A 17875-nucleotide genomic window follows, 5' to 3' on the forward strand; every position below is an offset into this window, starting at 1 on the left:
AACTAGTGTTTAAAAACATAACAACAAAAGGTATCTCGTTGATTGATACAAAATTCATCTCTATTTTTTAACGAAAAAATAATTACTAAAATATATATCAAAAAAGCTGGAGACACTTTATCAATTAGAAATAGGGATCATTTTAGAAACCTCTCTTGAGATTTCTAACAATTTCATTGAGCTCTCTTAAGATTTTAAAAATTGCATCTACCTCCCTTGTCCACCTAAAATGATAATATTAGCTTTGCCATTTTAATAAAATTCCTTTATTGGGTATGCATATACAAAGAATGAAATTTATAATTATTTTTTTTCCTTTTTCTCTTCTTATTCTTCTTTTTTTATATTTAATGAGTAAAAATACAAAAATATAAACTATAAATATTGACCCTAGTCACTATTCTTACTAAATGTTGAATTGGTGACCTTTCTTTTTTGACAACTTTGAATCTGATCCAATCTTTTAGCTGATATTTTTTTTCGTCGTATTAAAAAGCAACAATAACTTAAAAAGAAATTGCCCAAAACTACTACTAAAGAAATTGCATGTTGTCAGCTATAAAAACTCTTATAATCTCATATTTTGGAGATCCTGTATAGTATATGCAACTTTTAATTTAAGAGCTTACAATTTTAATTTAGGAGAATTTCATACTGCTAGAAAAAGGCAATGAATTGCATAAAACATAGCAATACTAAATCTCTAAACTATTTCCCAATTAAAATTGTTGTTCTAGTAACACAAAAATATAAATATGAAGAAGAAAATTAATTAAATAAAAAAATATACAAGTATACATGGTTTAGACATGAGTATCTTGCTTTGTTTAGAGTTATTCAAACCTTTGTTTGTAAATCAAGTCCGATGTAACAAATATCTCATCCTCTCACACGACGGTGCTATGGCAGCAATCAAGTTTATGTAAAGCTCTTTTCTTTTCTTTTCTTTTTTTTAAAAAAAATTACTCATCCTCTCTTTGTTTCGTTTAAAACGCTTTAATTCGACTTCAAAGCTTGAAACTGGGGACGAGGGCAGTCTTCTGAGTTCTGGGTTTTTATGTCAAAGTTTTTCTTTTATTTGTCAAGTTTTTTTTTCTTAATCACTTACTGCGAGATGGGAGATTCACTCAGCATCATAATAAACATTTAGTACTACTGAAAAATGGTGGGTTTTCTCATTACGTTTTAAAATGGATTTAGAAGGATTATAAATATATATATATATATATATATATATATATATATATATATATATATATATATATATAAAGCAAGTTTCATTAATATATTGTAGAAAATTGTCCTGCATAATTTGATTTACATCTCCGTCATGCACTAAAAATAATAGATCTTCAAAATGTTCATAATTGTACCTTACAAGTACTCATCTTCTGAAAATGTTGCAAAATCAATACATTATTAATTTTGTTAAAACAACTTTTTCAGTGTAAGCAATTGAAACTTTTAAATAATCTGTGAACTACCATCAACTTGATTTTTACGAGTTTCTTTTAAGAAATTTATCTATAGCTTATTATGAATGAATCGTATTATAAATAAAAGTTTAGCGTCCATTTCAAAAATTCTTGTTTTTGGAAACTTTGAAGTTTGAAAAAAATTAGTTTTTCCACTCCACTCAAGAAAGATCTTCCCTTGTTTTTAAAAACTTTAGAAGAATTTATTCTTGAAATAACTTTCATAAATAACTTGAAACAAATTCAAAATTCTTGTGATGGCAAAATTTATGAATTTTCAATTATTTAGGTTCAATATATATAGAAAAGAAAATTTGTTAAAATTTAGTGGGTTCAAATAAGATCAATTTTAAAATTTTCTAAATTTCCTAAGCCTAAAAGCTAACTTTTTCGAAGTTAAGTGGGTCAATTGAACCCACTAACTTCCATGTGGCTCCACCGCTGGTTAATATCCATCTAAATTTGTTTAATAATCCAAAACATTTAAGTGAGGTGGATATGTATGGTTAAATGGATATGAATTGAAACTGCCACTTCTAAATCAAACTGGTTAATACTTGAAGGGAGTTCGATTTGGTAAAGGCTTATTCGAATTTGGTTCGCCAACTAATCAATCTAAATTTGAATAGTATTTTATGTTCGATAATGCTCAAATTTGATAAAAATCTCATTCAAATTCAGTTCGGCAACTAAACAAGCTAATTTGAAAAAATTTTAAATTCGTTAAAATAATCAAACAATTTTAAACACTAAGGTGTTTAGTTTGATTAGGCTCATTTACATTCCTAACCACAAAGAAAAAAAAAATATGATACCGGATAAAAAAGTCTACGCATGATGTTCCACGGAAAAGAACAAGGATTGTATACTCCCAAGTCATATAAATTTTGTCATCTTGTTGAATAAACCAGAAATATTTGACTGTAAACAGATTACTTACGTATAATAATTGTTTTGATCTGTAAACATCACCAACAGCGTATGGAGAAAATATGGACTATAGGGACCTGATTCGAGAATGATGATCGTGGGGATGCAATCGCTGAATATTCAAATGTCAAAGAAGCACTTACTGAAGTAATCCGGTCTTAGAAATTATACTAAAATATTATTCTACAGGAAATGGAAAATTTTGTGAAATTATTCAATTATGATCATGTTATATTCTCCACATTTAATTATTTGATATTAGTCTTCACATCATAAAATCGGAAAATGGCCCAGCCAAATCTCTCTGAAAAGGTCTATCAAGTAAAAAAATATATATATTAAGTCCTTTTCATAACACTAGCACAGTACAAATAGCCATAGACTTTCTCTCCATTTTTTTTTTTGTACGTAAACATAGCTTTTTTGTTGATATTCAAGAAATTTGTACACCTTGGTAAGAAACCAAAAACCATTTTCTAGCCAGGGAAAAAGCACAAAAAAAGGTTATACACAACACTCTCTACTCCTTATCTATACAGGATCAATGAATAAAAATACCTTGATCGAAATTCCAAGCTTTAGACACTTCCCAATTTTTAAGAGCCCTAGTCTACACTGGAATTTCACAATTCTCATGGCTTTATTTTTTTTTTCTTGTGATATCATGCCGTGCCGTGAGAACATTGTAAGAATATTCTTTTTCTTTGTTTTTAGTACAAAATATCATGTAGCGGAAATAACATTAAAAATCTTACAAATAAGAAAGGTACGGGAGGAAATAAAATATTTTGTTTCAATTTACTAATTTCCCTTAACTACAAACTTAGGATTCCAAGTCCTTAAATAGAGAAATATAACCACAAATCCTATTCTAATTATAATATCAAAATATAACTCAACTCTATTTCTTAAACCAACTGTGACACCTAATTTAATATAGTTATCAAATAACAAATCAATTTCGAAAACTATTAAGATTCTAAATATGCTTAGTTAAAATATTTCAACAGTGCTTCCTTTAAACCAAACTCTTGATTTTGTCACCTCCAATGCAGTATAACTCAAGTGGAACTCCAAATTGTAACTGATACCCATCTGCATATTTATGCGTGGAAGTGGACTATCTGCATACAATTTTGCTGCTAATTCTCCTCGATCAAAAAGTCATCCATATTGACCCATTCGCAATTAGAGCCACCATAGTTCTTGATTAACAATCCGCACAACTTTTAACTAATAAATCATACCTTTCGTAATCTTCTTTATGGTAATAATTTCCACGATTGACAAATTCTCTCTCCATGGCAATTCAAAACAATTTACGTACATTCACAAAATTTTTCTTCTCTGCTTGAATTTCTTGGTTTCCCTGGCTTCAGACTTGATCAAACAGCACTGTAATAATCAATGATCTAGCAGGACCTTTTTTCTTTGATCACTATATAACACCAACAAGTCCCTCTGGACTCTTTTTAGATCTCTGTTCAATTAGGGTCACTTTTTCCTAATTCCAATCAATGAATGACTATTCCAAGACCAACGCTTGTGGTCCAATTTTTCAATATGCGAGTACTTTATCACAATCTCTGTACCCTTGGCACAGATTTCTCTATCACAAATTCTGCACACCCTTCATGCACCATTGATACTTCAAGATCAAACTTTTGAACTTAAGGTTTTGATACCACTTGTTAGCATAAAGAATCACGCAGTGGAAATAACATTAAAATCTTACAAATAAGAAAGGCACAGGAGGAAAGAAAATATTTTGCTTCAATTCACTAATTTTTCTCAACTACAAACTTAGAACTCCAAATCCTTAAATAGAGAAATATAATCACAAATCCTATTCTAATTATAATATCAAAACATGACTCAACTCTATTTTCTAAATCAACTATGACACCAAATCTAATATAGTTACCAAATAATAAATCAATTTCTAAAACTCTTAAGATTCTAAATATGTCTGGTTTAAAATATGTCAACATTTGTGATATGAAATCCTCCTCCTCCTTCTTCTTCTTGCACATTTTTTAACAAAAATATGAAACAAAAAAAGAGAGGATGTGTTATCACTGGCTTGAATAAGTGTATTTAAAAGTTACATGAAATAGAATAAGAATTGTATTTTCTCAGTCATATAAATTTTGTCATCTTGTTGAAGAAATTTAAAATCATTGATTGTACACAGACTAGCTAGACAATTGGTTACATACAAATAATTGGGAGGCATAAAAATAATTGGGGGACAATGTGACTTAACAAAGGCCCTGATCACGGGCATTCTAAATCTGAATGCTCAAATGTCACACGCAGTAGCACTCCAGCATCTGCTGCAGTTATGCAGTACTACGTAATTATATTAATTGTTATTCCTTTTTTCTTAAAATTATTATGACTTCTTCTGGCTTTTTTTTGGGGGTGATATCATGTGGTGTTACCAGAGCATACTAAGAAAGAATTCCAAGAGAGAACTACATAATCACACTAGCTTTAAGGATTCCAAGATAGTGTCTCCTGATGGATGGACAAAGTCGCATTGGTTAATTCTATTAGCTTTAAGGTTGTCATTTGGCATTAGCATAAACGCAAGTATTAAGAACGTTTTTGAAATAATTGGGTGCAATCTGCTACTAGTATGAATTCATGAGTGGATAAGGATAAGTTCAGAATATTCTTTACACTCATAATTGGGTATCAGAAAAAGTCAAGGACAAAGAGTTAATAGAAACTTATCCTCATATTCTTCTTCGACTGCTCAACATGGTCCAAGAAAAAATCAAATTTAAGTAATATCCAGAACTGTTTGCAATTTTCTTAATAAGATCCAAACCCTATAAGAGAGTGATCAATCTGAATTTCTACTATCCATACCCAAATCCAAGTCTGAATCAGAATCTATCCAAACCCATGAGTGTGTGTGTTTCACTAAATTTGTAAATTAATCTAATATTCTATGGTCATTAGATCAAATAAAGTAAGACTTTATGACTATTAGATTAAAGGATACTCTCTTAACCTAACAAAACATCACTTAATCCTACCTTTATATTGCATTCAACTTCTTGAATGTTAATTTTATTATTTGAAAAAAAATTGGATAATATTCATATTATTTCTGAACTCTATATATTTTTAAAATATTTTCACTTAAATTCTTTGTTGTATGTTCAAAAAAATATCCACGGATACACATTAGATATCCAAATTCACGAGGGACCGGATCTAAGTTTGCTTTTTAGACCCATAAGGGTTTGGGTCTAATTAAAGTTAACGAGTTTGAATTTGGATAAAAAAGATCTAACATAGATTCTACCCATTGATATGTTTAGTTCCAACTATCTATTATAGCTTAAGCCTACAAAGAGAAGCAAGTGCCTCCTATAGAATATGGAATTTGTTAGACATGTTATGGCAAGGAATAAAGTATTTTTTGTTCGTGTAAGTAGGAGGGTTTGAATTCAAAACCTCTCATTTACACTATCTTCCTTGAACCACCCAACTCAACCCTTTCCCGATAAGGAATAAAGTATATTTCTTGTTCTCCCAAAGGAAAAAATGAAAAACGAACACAAAAAAAGCCTAAAGTTTATGGTTAATTTGATTTTATATCCTTCCATTATACCCGAATTCTCACATCTATCCATAAACTTAAAAGTGGGACAAATTAGTCCCTAAAGTAATCTAGCCCACTTAAATAAAATCTATCAAACTTTAATCTCTAAAATATGAAATTTGTCCCACTTTAATTTTTGTATCACATTTCCAACAACAATTTTATTTAAGCAAAACATATTTTATAAAGTTAAGGACTAAATTGTCTCACTCTGAAGTATAGAGACCAAAGTGGGAATCTGAATACGTTCACAGGGTGCAAAGTAATATTTAACCGTAACGTGAATTCTTTTGTTATCTTTTTGACCATACAGTCCTTATCGTCTACCACTTTGCTCATTTGCTGCGATGTATGAGTCCTACTGATTCACGAAATGCTGATCTGTGTGGATAGATATTTACACAGTATATGTGTGGGCAGATAATTCAAGAGAACATTATGGTCTAACCTCGTCACTGCTATTTTTCATATGTTCTTTGGCAATTTGTTGTGTCTGCATATGGTAGCAACCGAGATCGATGAGGAAGAAAAGAAGAAAAGTGTAGACTAAAGATGAAAATTTTGGAGGGAGGAAATTTATTCAATCGTAACCAAGAGATTGTGTGGACCAAAGTGGAAACTTTTGCCATGGAATTCAATTGTACCATGAGAACTGAGAAGCAAATATGAAGAAGGCAAGTAATTTAAAGAGACAGGCTATACCCGAAAACGTTTCAGGAAATAAGTGATTTTTTACTTAAAGATGCAAATTTTTTACTTTTAGTATTAGTAAGTTTAATTTAAACAAAAATAACTTTTGTCAAATTATAAGTTAATTACATTACTCAAAGTGTAAATTTTTATTTCTGACTGAAAATTACTATTTTAGACATATACTTACTAGTTTTAATTAAAAACTTACTAATGTTAATATTAATTATTTTAATACAATATTTAAAAGACGCTAAAAAACTTGATGTGTCGCTAAAGTTAATAGAAACCTACAATAGTAGGTCACCCTAATATTGTTACTATAACTATAGGCACTATAACATTGTCCATTACTATATTAGATAGTTTCCTGGTAGCTTTGTTTAGCCAAGACTGAAGTCAATATTTTTCTAATTACCACCATCTCTTTTCTCGTAATTATGCATTTTTCGGAACAAAAAAATAGGTGTTCATCATCCATCATGATATCTTTATCTAGGAAAATTTGATATGCTAATATTAGAAGCCTAATAAAACCTAGAAAAAGCTTATTTTTCTTAGACTACTAATTTGTACTGTTAGGTCCCGCCCCAAAAAGAAAATCCATATTACAGAAGTCCAAGCTTCGAGCGGATTAAACAAGAAATTTTCCTTTCTGTGATATTCTACAAAAATAAGATGTCTATGCACATGTTATCTGACGGTGTAATTACAACCATTGTAAAAAGGAAGATGATTGTGAGAAATTTCTAATTTTGTGATGAATTTTAAAAAAATTCTACAAAAGGGGTGATTTTAGTAATGGATTCCGTCCGGGGGTCTTCGCATTCGTGGAATGCGAGGTTAGAATAGAGCTCGCATTCGCGAAATGCGAGCTCTACTTATTGAGCTCGCATTCCGCAAATGCGAGCTCTAATTTAATTTTTTTTACTAGCTCCCCCAGAGCTCTCTAGCAGCCTCGATATTCGTAAAAAAAGAAAGGAGCTCGTGGGTCAGAGAATGAATTCCACTTCCCTGATTAGCACCAATCGTCATGAACTGGAAAGGCTAGCTCAGAAGATGGCTAGGCCCCTGTTAGCAGCAAAAGCGTTAGGGGGCCCGCACTGGAGGCATCAGAGACTTCAATGTTAGTTTTCTTGAACTGCAAATCTTCCAAAAAGAAAAAAAAATTACACTTGACTCTATTTCTTTCAGAAATAGCGGGCAGGCAAAGCAAAGAAACGAAGCTGACTATCATGAATGGATGTCCGAGCTAGAGAATTTTTTCCAGAAAATAGTAAGAGCTAAATGCGAGCTCCTAAATGTTTTTTTTTAAATTTTGCAAATATTTAAAATTTTGCAAATAGCTCGCATTTGATAAATTTGTCCTCCAAAAATTGTATTTAACTTTTTTGTTAGATTTCGCATTTATAAGAATGACTTTCAGAAAATTAAATTCAAACTTGTTAGGAAAAAAATTTAAAATGAAATTTACGAAATTTAAAATGAAATTCAAACTTAATATAATTTACTATACATGCATAATTCTTTTATAATAAAAAAAATTGGTAATTGTACGGTTGGAAATACGTTATTTTATTATAATACATTTAAATGGGGAAAAAAGTACACATGCATAGTTCTATTTGTTACTTTTCATTATTATTATTATTATTTTTTTGCTTGCATGTGCTTATTGTAGCAGGAACTAGTACCACATCAAGGGCGTTGAGCTGGGTTATCTCCCTGCTACTGAACCATAGGCACGTTTTGCAAAAAGCCCAGGAAGAGATTGACTCTTTTGTTGGTAAAGAGAGATGGGTAGAAGAATCTGATATCAAGAATTTAGTCTACCTACAGGCCATTGTCAAAGAGACAATGCGACTACATCCACCAGCACCTGTACCTATGCCACGCCAAGCCGACGAAGACTGTAACGTAGCCTTGTCTTGGCGCCAGCTCTCAGTGAGCTCGCATTTCCGGAATGCGAAAACCCCTATTTGCAGAACACACTCCAAGAACCGCCCTCGTTGTAGAATTCTTTTTTTTTTCCATCATAAACTAAGAATTCACCCAGATGATTGTTGGTTTTGAACAAAATAATTTGGTTTGGTGGACTAGGAAGATTCTGAATTATATTTTATATATATACTTGTGTTACCTATGTTTGAAGTAATTTACGAAAGTTTTATTTGTACTTTTTGACAGGGAGAAACACCTCGAGAGATTTCATCAAAGAGTCCAATATGTAAGTCAGGAACCCAACTATGACTCAAAAACTTAAACTATTAAGTCTTGGACCCTTACTTACATATTAACCGTTCTTTCTCTATCTCTCGAACCAATGTCGAATATAATCCTTTACTCATGAATATAACAAATCTCCCCTTTCATGAGTGACCCCTCACATTAAATCCAAATTTACAAGCTCTTCTTCAAATCCACTTTAATACTCAATGCAAGTCCATTTTATCACTTAAGGTCACATCTTTGCTCAAATATGGACCCACTCTTCTTCAATGTCCAAACTGTATTCTGGACTCCTAACAGCCTTTGGCTCCTTCATCTAACACCAACCGGATCCCCTACCAAACTCATGGCACACCTGATCCAACACCAACTAAACTCCTTGGCACTTCGGTCCACCATCAAGAAGAGAATTTTCACCGGTCCAATTCCGAGAAAAATCCACTTGCCAATGAGTAGTCTAGTCTCACAATCTGAAACTCTGATACCAATTTGATAGGTAGAAATATTTCGAGAGAGTCCACCAAAAAACCTAATATATAAATTAGGAATCCAACTCTGACCAAAAAATTTAAGCCATTAGGTCTTACACCCTTACTTACATATTAACCGTTCTTTCTTTATCTCTCGAACCAATGTGGGATGTAATCCTTTACTCATAAACCTAACACTTTTCCCCGTAGAGTAATGGAAAAAGAAGCAGCGACGGCAAGTTGGCAACAGCCAGAAACGCTGGAACCTCGTTCTAAGAACAGAGATGATCTAATTTTATTTTGTTTGTCATTACTTGTTAAATTGACACATTATTATGCAGTGAAATATGTAAGAAATGCCACTTGATGTTTCAAAGTACCACTTGTCTGTTTCGATATTGAGCCCATCCCATTAATGCCTCGTCATCTGCTCCATTATTTCTTTGTAAAATGACATGTCGACTGGTGCCAAAATAGAAAATGAACACACATTGTCAAGCTAGTCAGTGGAATAGACGTGAATATGAACTGAACTTTTGACTCGTGAGGAAACAGCTGCAATGATTAAACTTATCATTGTAGAGAAATAAATACTTGCGTTTAGAAAAGATATTCTGATCCACCCCCGGCATTATGACAGTGATGGGAACAGCAGGTTTTCCTGATAAGAATCTCATTTTATTTTTATTCAAACACATAATAAATAGTTTGCTTGACATAGGCCAAAGATTGTTACTCGAGGAATCCTTGACTTAATTTGTAGTGTTATTTTTTTTTTGTAATTGAATTATCGCATATTTAATTTTTGCATGAAATTGTAAGAGGTGCACAGGGCTCCAACTTCAAGAATTTTGTTTAGAGATAATTTCAGAAACCTCCTTGAGGTTTCTGACTATTTAACTTGCCTACTTCTAGGTTTTTAAAATTATACTAACCTCCCGTAAGGTTAATTATTTTGTAACATTTAGGTCCAATCAATAATTAAAAAGTGATATTAGGAGAGAGATGATAACATGATTCCACCGAACCCCTCATCTACTTTAATTAATTTAATACCAACCCACACATTAAAAAAAACACTAAAATTTGATAAACAAATTTTATCATTAGGGATCAAATCACATATAGTATTAAAATATAGTGTATCATTCATATTTTTTTGACTTAATATAAGATCAAAATTACTCTTTCCAGTTACATGCCCATTGGCAAACATGACCAATAACAAATAATAAAAAAAATTTGCAACCAAAATATTACATAGAACAAACTTTAACATCATAAATATTCTTGTCAATATTAAAATTAGTTGTTAAGATTTTTATGATATTAAAGTTTGCTATTTGTAATATTTTGGTTACAGACTATTTTGATTATTTATTGTTGATCTTGTTTGACAATGAATTTATAACTGAAAGAGCAATTTGAATTTTATATTAAATGAAATATATAAAATGATATACTATTTTTATGCCACATGTGATTTAATCCAGAATAAAAAACAACAAATTCTAGCATTTTCTTTAATGTTTAGATTAGAATTAGATTAATTAAACAATTTAGTAGATGAGGGGCAATGGTGAAATCATATTATCTTCTTTCTCCTAAGATCACTTTTTAATTGTTGGTTGGATCTAAAGGTTACAAGATAATAAATCTCAAGGAAAGTTAGTGTAATATTTAGAACTTGAAGGCAGGCAAGCGAAATAGTCAGAAACCTCAAGGGAGATTTCTGAAATTATCCCTTCTGTTTAAGATGTGTAGGCAAATCAATTTTCGACATATACCCGTATATTTTGGAATAATCACATTATTGATCTTCGGCTCTAAAAAAACATACCCTGCTTCATTATGGTTTATTATTTAATGAAAAAAATCCTCAAAGTTTTTTTTTACGAATTTTGTTGTGAGAGGAGAGGGAAAACAATCCTCTAAGTTTATATATTATGTTACCTAAAAAAAAGTTTATATATTATGTTATTTGATAAACCTTCCCTGACCATGACATTATTAATTAGTTTAACCTTTGATCGAATATAGATCCTTGCTCAATTAGAACAAAATGAATTAAAGTTATAAATTAGGTTAAAGATTTGGTAAATTTTTTCTGCACTAGGATTGTATGTATTAGCGGGTTTAATACGTAGTCAGTATTGAATAGATTAATCTCTTTAATGCTTCTTTTAAGATGAGGAAGTCACATCTTCTAAAGATATAGAATTCAAGTTGGAACGATTAATCGTAAAGATTTTACAAGCAGGTAAATGTAAGTCAAAAAGTCAAAAGAAGATGTTTCTACAATTATGGTAAACACCTAAAAAGGCCATTAAATGTGGTACTGCTCATGCGGCCATATCTACAATGCATGCATGTGCATTTTCATTTGCGAAACTAATGACAATGAAAGAGAGATGATTTTTGTCCCTAACCAATTATCAGGCTGGAAACATGGAAATTGGACACCACATTTATGTGCTTGTCCATTAGGACGTCTGCTGACACATAATATGATAGTGATTCCACATATATTGATACTACTCTCCGGTTAGGTGGTTACCTCCACAGAGATTGTGAAGCTCGTGGAAGTTTTAGCTCCCTTCCTAGCTTCATAATCGCTTTGACCACTATAGAGTTTGTAAAGCAAAAGAACACCAAATTTTTAGTACAAGTAAAAGGCAGATTCCGACAAAAAAAAAAAAAGGGAATCAAATCACCAATGGATGATACTAAGTTGAAGGAGAATGATAGTGGTGTCGAGAAGGATGAAGTCAAGGTTTTGAAAGCTGTACCATACATGATAAATTGGTACAGCAGTCATCCCTAAAGTGAGCTGATTTTGGGGGAAAAGAAATTTCACTGAACTGATTTTTGGGGCAAAAGAAAACTTCACGTGCATGTGGAGGATTTTTTGGGTTGCAATCGAAAGGAAGTACAATTAGTTGTTGGAGGAATTGGTAGAAAACTGAAGATTTTGCAGGCTCATAGATTTTGGGGGAGAAGAAATTTCACTGAGCTGATTTTTGGGGCAAAAGAAAATTTCACGTGCATGTGGAGGATTTTCTGGATTGCAATCAAAAGGAAGGACAATTAGTTGCTGGAGGAATTGGTAGAAAAGTGAAGATTTTGCAAGCTCATAGATACCTATCCCACGGAAAGAAAGGGGAAGGAAGTTCTGGCTATACTAACAAGACTGACTTATGAAGGATAAGGAACTTCACTGACTAATAAGACCATTAAGGTGGTCTTGACTAACTTACATGAGTTATACTAACGGGTATGACACAGCAACATCAGTTCTAACCTATTTGCATGTGATAAAGGAGCCCACAAATAATCTACAATTATTTGCATTTGACCAGAAAATTATAAAAGAAATAATTTCGAATGTACAAAAATAATCCTAAATAGTTAGCAACTATTTAAAAAGTTAGTTTTCATAGAAGGATTCAATAAACCTTTCCCACCAATTAAAAACCAAACAAAAGAACCAAATGAAAATAATTAAACCATTGTTACCAATTAGCCCCTAAATAGTAAGGAACTATTAAGCCTTTGAATTTGGATACCAAGTCTCAAATAGACATTTCTCACTCCTTATACCCCAAAATTCAAAAAAAAAAAAAAACTGCTTCCTCCAATAACACACTGACACTTGGCATTCAATGGAGAACTTAAGTTGTTCTCTTATCTAGTTGGTAGATATTACTCTCCGGTTAGAAGGTTACCTCCAAAGAGATTGCGAAGCTCGTGGAAGTTTTAGCTCCCATCCTAGCTCCATAATCGCTTTGACCACTATAGAGTTTGGAAAGCAAAAGAACACCAAATTTTTAGTACAAGTAAAAGGCAGATTCCAGAAAAAAAAAATGGGAATCAAGTCACCAATGGATGATACTAAGTTGAAGGAGAAAGATACTTGTGTCAAGAAGGATAAAGTCGATACTGGTGTCAAGAAGGATGAAGTCAAGTACAGAGGAATCAAAGCTATGCCTTTCATCATAGGTAACAAATTTATACGTGACTTGTACATAGAATTTTGCGAACTTTGTCAGCAACGGTATTAAGCATGTGAGCTTTGCAGGAAATGAAACGTTCGAGAAGCTGGGAACAGTCGGAACTATATCCAATATGTTGGTGTATCTGACGACTGTCTTTAACATGAGTACTATTGGTGCAACAAATCTCATTAACATCTTCTATGGTACCTGCAATTTTGGTACCTTGATTGGAGCTTTCTTCTCAGACACTTACTTCGGCCGATACAACACTATAGGCTTTGCTTCAGTAGCTTCCGTCTTGGTAAAATTTCTACCATTGATCTTACTTCTTAGTGTTTCCCAACTAACTGGAAAAGAAAATTTTGGGTTCTCTATGAAACTTTTTTATTTTATATCTGAATGCAAATAAGAACCTGATTGAAGATAATTTGTTGGAGAACTAGAATCTGATCCTTGGTTTTGATTCCCTTTCTGAAACACAGGGAATGCTCATATTGACGCTAACTGCAGCGATTCCTCAGTTGCATCCCTCTCCTTGCGGAACAGACAGCAGCAAATGTGTTGGACCGACGGCAGGGCAACTAACTTTCCTGTTGAGTGGATTCGGATTCCTAGTGATTGGAGCTAGTGGCATAAGACCATGTAATTTGGCCTTTGGTGCAGACCAGTTTAATCCCAATACAGAGTCCGGTAGAAAGGGAACCAATAGTTTCTTCAATTGGTATTATTTCACCTTTACATTTGCCGTGATGGTATCCTTGACAATCATTGTCTACGTGCAATCCAATATCAGTTGGGCTATCGGATTGGCAATTCCTGCATTCATGATGTTCTTATCCTGCACTGTCTTCTTCGTGGGTACGAGAATATATGTGATGGTACTGCCACAGGGCAGTCCCTTGACTAGCGTGGTACAAGTGATTGTTGCTGCAAGCAAAAAGAGGAAATTGGCTTTGCCGGATCAACCACAGAAGTCTCTCTTTGATTTCATGTCTCCCAATTCAATCAACTCTAAGCTTCCTTACACAGATCAGTTCAGGTATTGACTTTAAGACACTCAAATTCTGATTAATCTTTTGTGTGTTAAAACTTGAAGCATAGTTTCAAACTAAAACTAATTGAGTGGAAATACTAATTCAGGTTCCTGAACAAAGCAGCAATCATAACCCCTGAAGATCATATCAACGCGGATGGTTCAGCACACAATCCATGGAGGCTTTGCAGCATCCAGCAGGTGGAAGAAGTGAAATGCATAGTCAGTGTGGTTCCCATATGGATTGCTGGAATTATATACTATATAGTGCTGAACTTGATGCAGACTTATGCAGTTTTCCAGGCCATGCAAGCTGATAGACGCCTTGGAAATACCAGCTTCAAAATCCCAGCAGCATCTTACACAATTTTTCAGATGTTGAGCCTCACAGCATGGATTCCAATATATGATAGGATCATTGTTCCGTATCTTCGTAAAATCACCAAGAAAGAAGACGGTATAACTGTCCTCCAAAAGATGGGTGTTGGCATGGTAATTGCAGTGGCTACCATGGTGGTATCTGCTCTAGTGGAAAACTGGAGAAGAACTGTGGCTCTTACTAAGTCAACCATAGGAGTCGTAGCGCAAAAAGGCAACATTTCTTCCTTGAGTGCTTTTTGGTTAATCCCTCAAATGGCACTAGCAGGGCTTTCAGAAGCATTTACCATCGTTGCTCAAGTTGAATTTTTCTATAAGCAGTTCCCCGAGAGCATGAGAAGTTTTGGAGGGTCATTTTTGTTTTGTGGTGTTGCAATATGTAGTTATTTTAGCAGCTTCATGATATCAATAGTCCACAAAGAGACCAGAAATGCATCCGGAATAGACTGGTTGGCTGAAGATCTCAACAAGGGAAGATTGGATTACTTCTATTACCTGGTTACTGCTTTGGAAGTTCTCAATCTAGGATACTTTCTAATTTGTGCTAAGTGGTACAAGTACAAAGGAACACAAGGCAAGAGCAGTAATGGTGATGTTGCCATGGAAGATTTAAGCTCCAGAGCACATATGGTTTAATCCAATTTCTGCAATCTGATTGATGTCATATGTGGTCTCAAGAAGCAGCTACTTACTCCTCCCCATGTGCCCACCTAAACACAACAGTTTAACTAAGAATAATAATTACAAAAGAAAACAAGGGTTTAAGAGGGGACAGAATGGCTAATGTACTAAGAATAGTCTCTCTTTTTTTTTTTTTTTGTTGTTGTGGTGTGGGGGGGTGGGGGAGGAAGGACTCAAAAGGGTAGTCAATTTCTGGAGCTCATTGTTTTTCAAATGTTGCCTCTGCTTCTAAGGTAGCAGCAATCCATTCACAACTCTCAGCTGGAAAAGTCACCGTATATTACTTCATCATGATGATCCTCAAAGTTGATAAATCAAAATAATTTGGCAAACCTTCCCCTATTTTAGCATTATTAGTTTAACCTTTGATGGAGTTGCATATCATAGTTTTATTAAAAAGAAGTGCAAATTAGCTCAAAATTAAAATAGCAGGTACTTAGATAAGGTGTTTCTAGAACTATGGCAAACACCTATAATAACAAAACATTAACTTGTCACCAAAAAAAAAAATTGTTGGTAGGTTTTGCACTTAAATATTAGCCATGTTGATGCAAAAAAGTGACCTAACCAAGCACAAGATATGCATATTTGTTCTTTGTCTATGATTGAATCTACAACAGGTTGATGCTTGTTTCTCTAGTAACTCCGAATTTTGGGTCAATAAAGATCTTACAAGAGTAATATATACAGAGATGAACACTTAAAAGTTAAATCCCAAGAATTTTGGAAGCATAATGACAGAATGTCGAGCCTGTACAATAATAATTACCTACTCGAGAAAAATACAGATTTTGTATATAGCGGTGAGTAGGGTCGAATCCACAGGGACTGGGGATAATTCGTTTCTTCTAAAGTTCAGTGCATGAGGGATTTTTGGAAAATATAAAATTACTAATTAACTAACTAATGAAACAACTAAAAGAAATAAATAGAAAATAATCAATAACCAATACGACTCTAGCCAAAGGTGCAACTTTTCAGACACGGTCCATTCAACTGATTATCGATGCAAAGATAATTCAATTACTCATTAATAGATTGGTTATAGTTGTCATACACGCGATGAACAACCAGTCTTTCCTTAATTTCTCGATAGCTAAGGTACGACCATTAACTATTTCTCTAACCAAGAAATAACCCTAGGTACGACCGTAGGATTTAATTACTCGATTACATTAATAATTAGAAAAACCCAACCCTAACCAACAAACACGCTACGAGGGTTTGTTTAAATTAGATCATACGTTTCCCTAACATGAAACCAATCACGCTAGTCACCACTAGTATTAATCAATTAAACAATTACGGATTCAATCAATTAATTTGGCATTAGATCATCAGGTTAATTCGAATATCGGGTCCTTGACATTCAAATAACATAACAAACATAAGCAATTAAATCAGGAAACGTACAAATACCAATGAATAAAAGAAATAAATAAAATTAATTCGATCTCACAGATATTTGGAATCGAGTCTTCAAGTTAGCCTTCGACTACATGAAAAACTTAGCCACGCCTCATGAGAAAATCTCTACGTAATTTAACTGAGGTCCAGGCCATCAAAGGAACCAAGAAAGAATAGAACTAAACTATGCTAAAAAACTCTCCGTAGCCTTTCTTACGATTGTCCTTATATAGCCAAAAGGAAATGACTAAAGCTATCTATCCAGTGGTCCCCACGAATAAGGAACAAAAACAACCTTCTGCACGTTTGTTTCCTTTCAATTCACATGACTAATGCCTTTCTTCTCTCTGTGGTCCCCGCACAAATTGAGAGTCCAATTCCCACAAGTAAACTCCAGCTGAATTTTTCTCTTTTTGTTTCCTCTTGCTCCTTAAAGACTTCAACTCCTAATCAGCAAAAAGGAAATGCCATCCGTCTGTAGCTTCATGCAGGCCAGTTTTGTGAGGCTTTTTGGACTCTTTTACGTGTGGGGCAATTTCCTTCAGCAAGTCCCCATTTTTTAGCACTTTTCAAATCCCTTTCCTGTAGATAGGTCCAAATACCAAATATAAGTATATATCAACAATTTAAAATACTATTTGACAAGGACAAAGGGAAAATTAATAATAAAATAACTAACAATTAATACCCTATCAATTCCCCCCACACCTAAATCATGCTTGCCCTCAAGTATGAGAAAAGCAATTGAACACCAAAAATTCGACAATGGCTATTGCTCCAACTACCGTATTGCCAAGATACCCAAGAAAAACAAATATCAAGCATCACAGGTCAAGATCCAAGAAAAATCACCCCGATTAGCCTCTAAACCACCAACTCCTCCAATTTAAAGCAAACTAATCTAAGAAAACGGAATGGTTGCTCACATTTATCAGCAAACGGTCCAATTATTAACCAAAATCTCGACA

General features: G+C 33.3%; 1 protein-coding gene across 1 annotated transcript; it reads left to right on the forward strand.

Moving 5' to 3' along the window:
• Positions 1–13118: 13118 nt before the first annotated feature.
• On the forward strand, positions 13119–15832 carry LOC113741744 (protein NRT1/ PTR FAMILY 2.11-like). Its single transcript, XM_027269353.2, has 4 exons — positions 13119–13412; positions 13492–13709; positions 13891–14447; positions 14549–15832. Exons 1-4 carry the CDS (start codon positions 13277–13279, stop codon positions 15453–15455), a joined length of 1818 nt encoding a protein of 605 aa, XP_027125154.1. The 5' UTR covers positions 13119–13276; the 3' UTR covers positions 15456–15832.
• The last annotated feature ends 2043 nt before the right edge of the window (positions 15833–17875 follow it).

Source organism: Coffea arabica, chromosome 4e (genome assembly GCF_036785885.1).
Source record: "Coffea arabica cultivar ET-39 chromosome 4e, Coffea Arabica ET-39 HiFi, whole genome shotgun sequence".
NCBI lineage: Eukaryota > Viridiplantae > Streptophyta > Magnoliopsida > Gentianales > Rubiaceae > Coffea > Coffea arabica.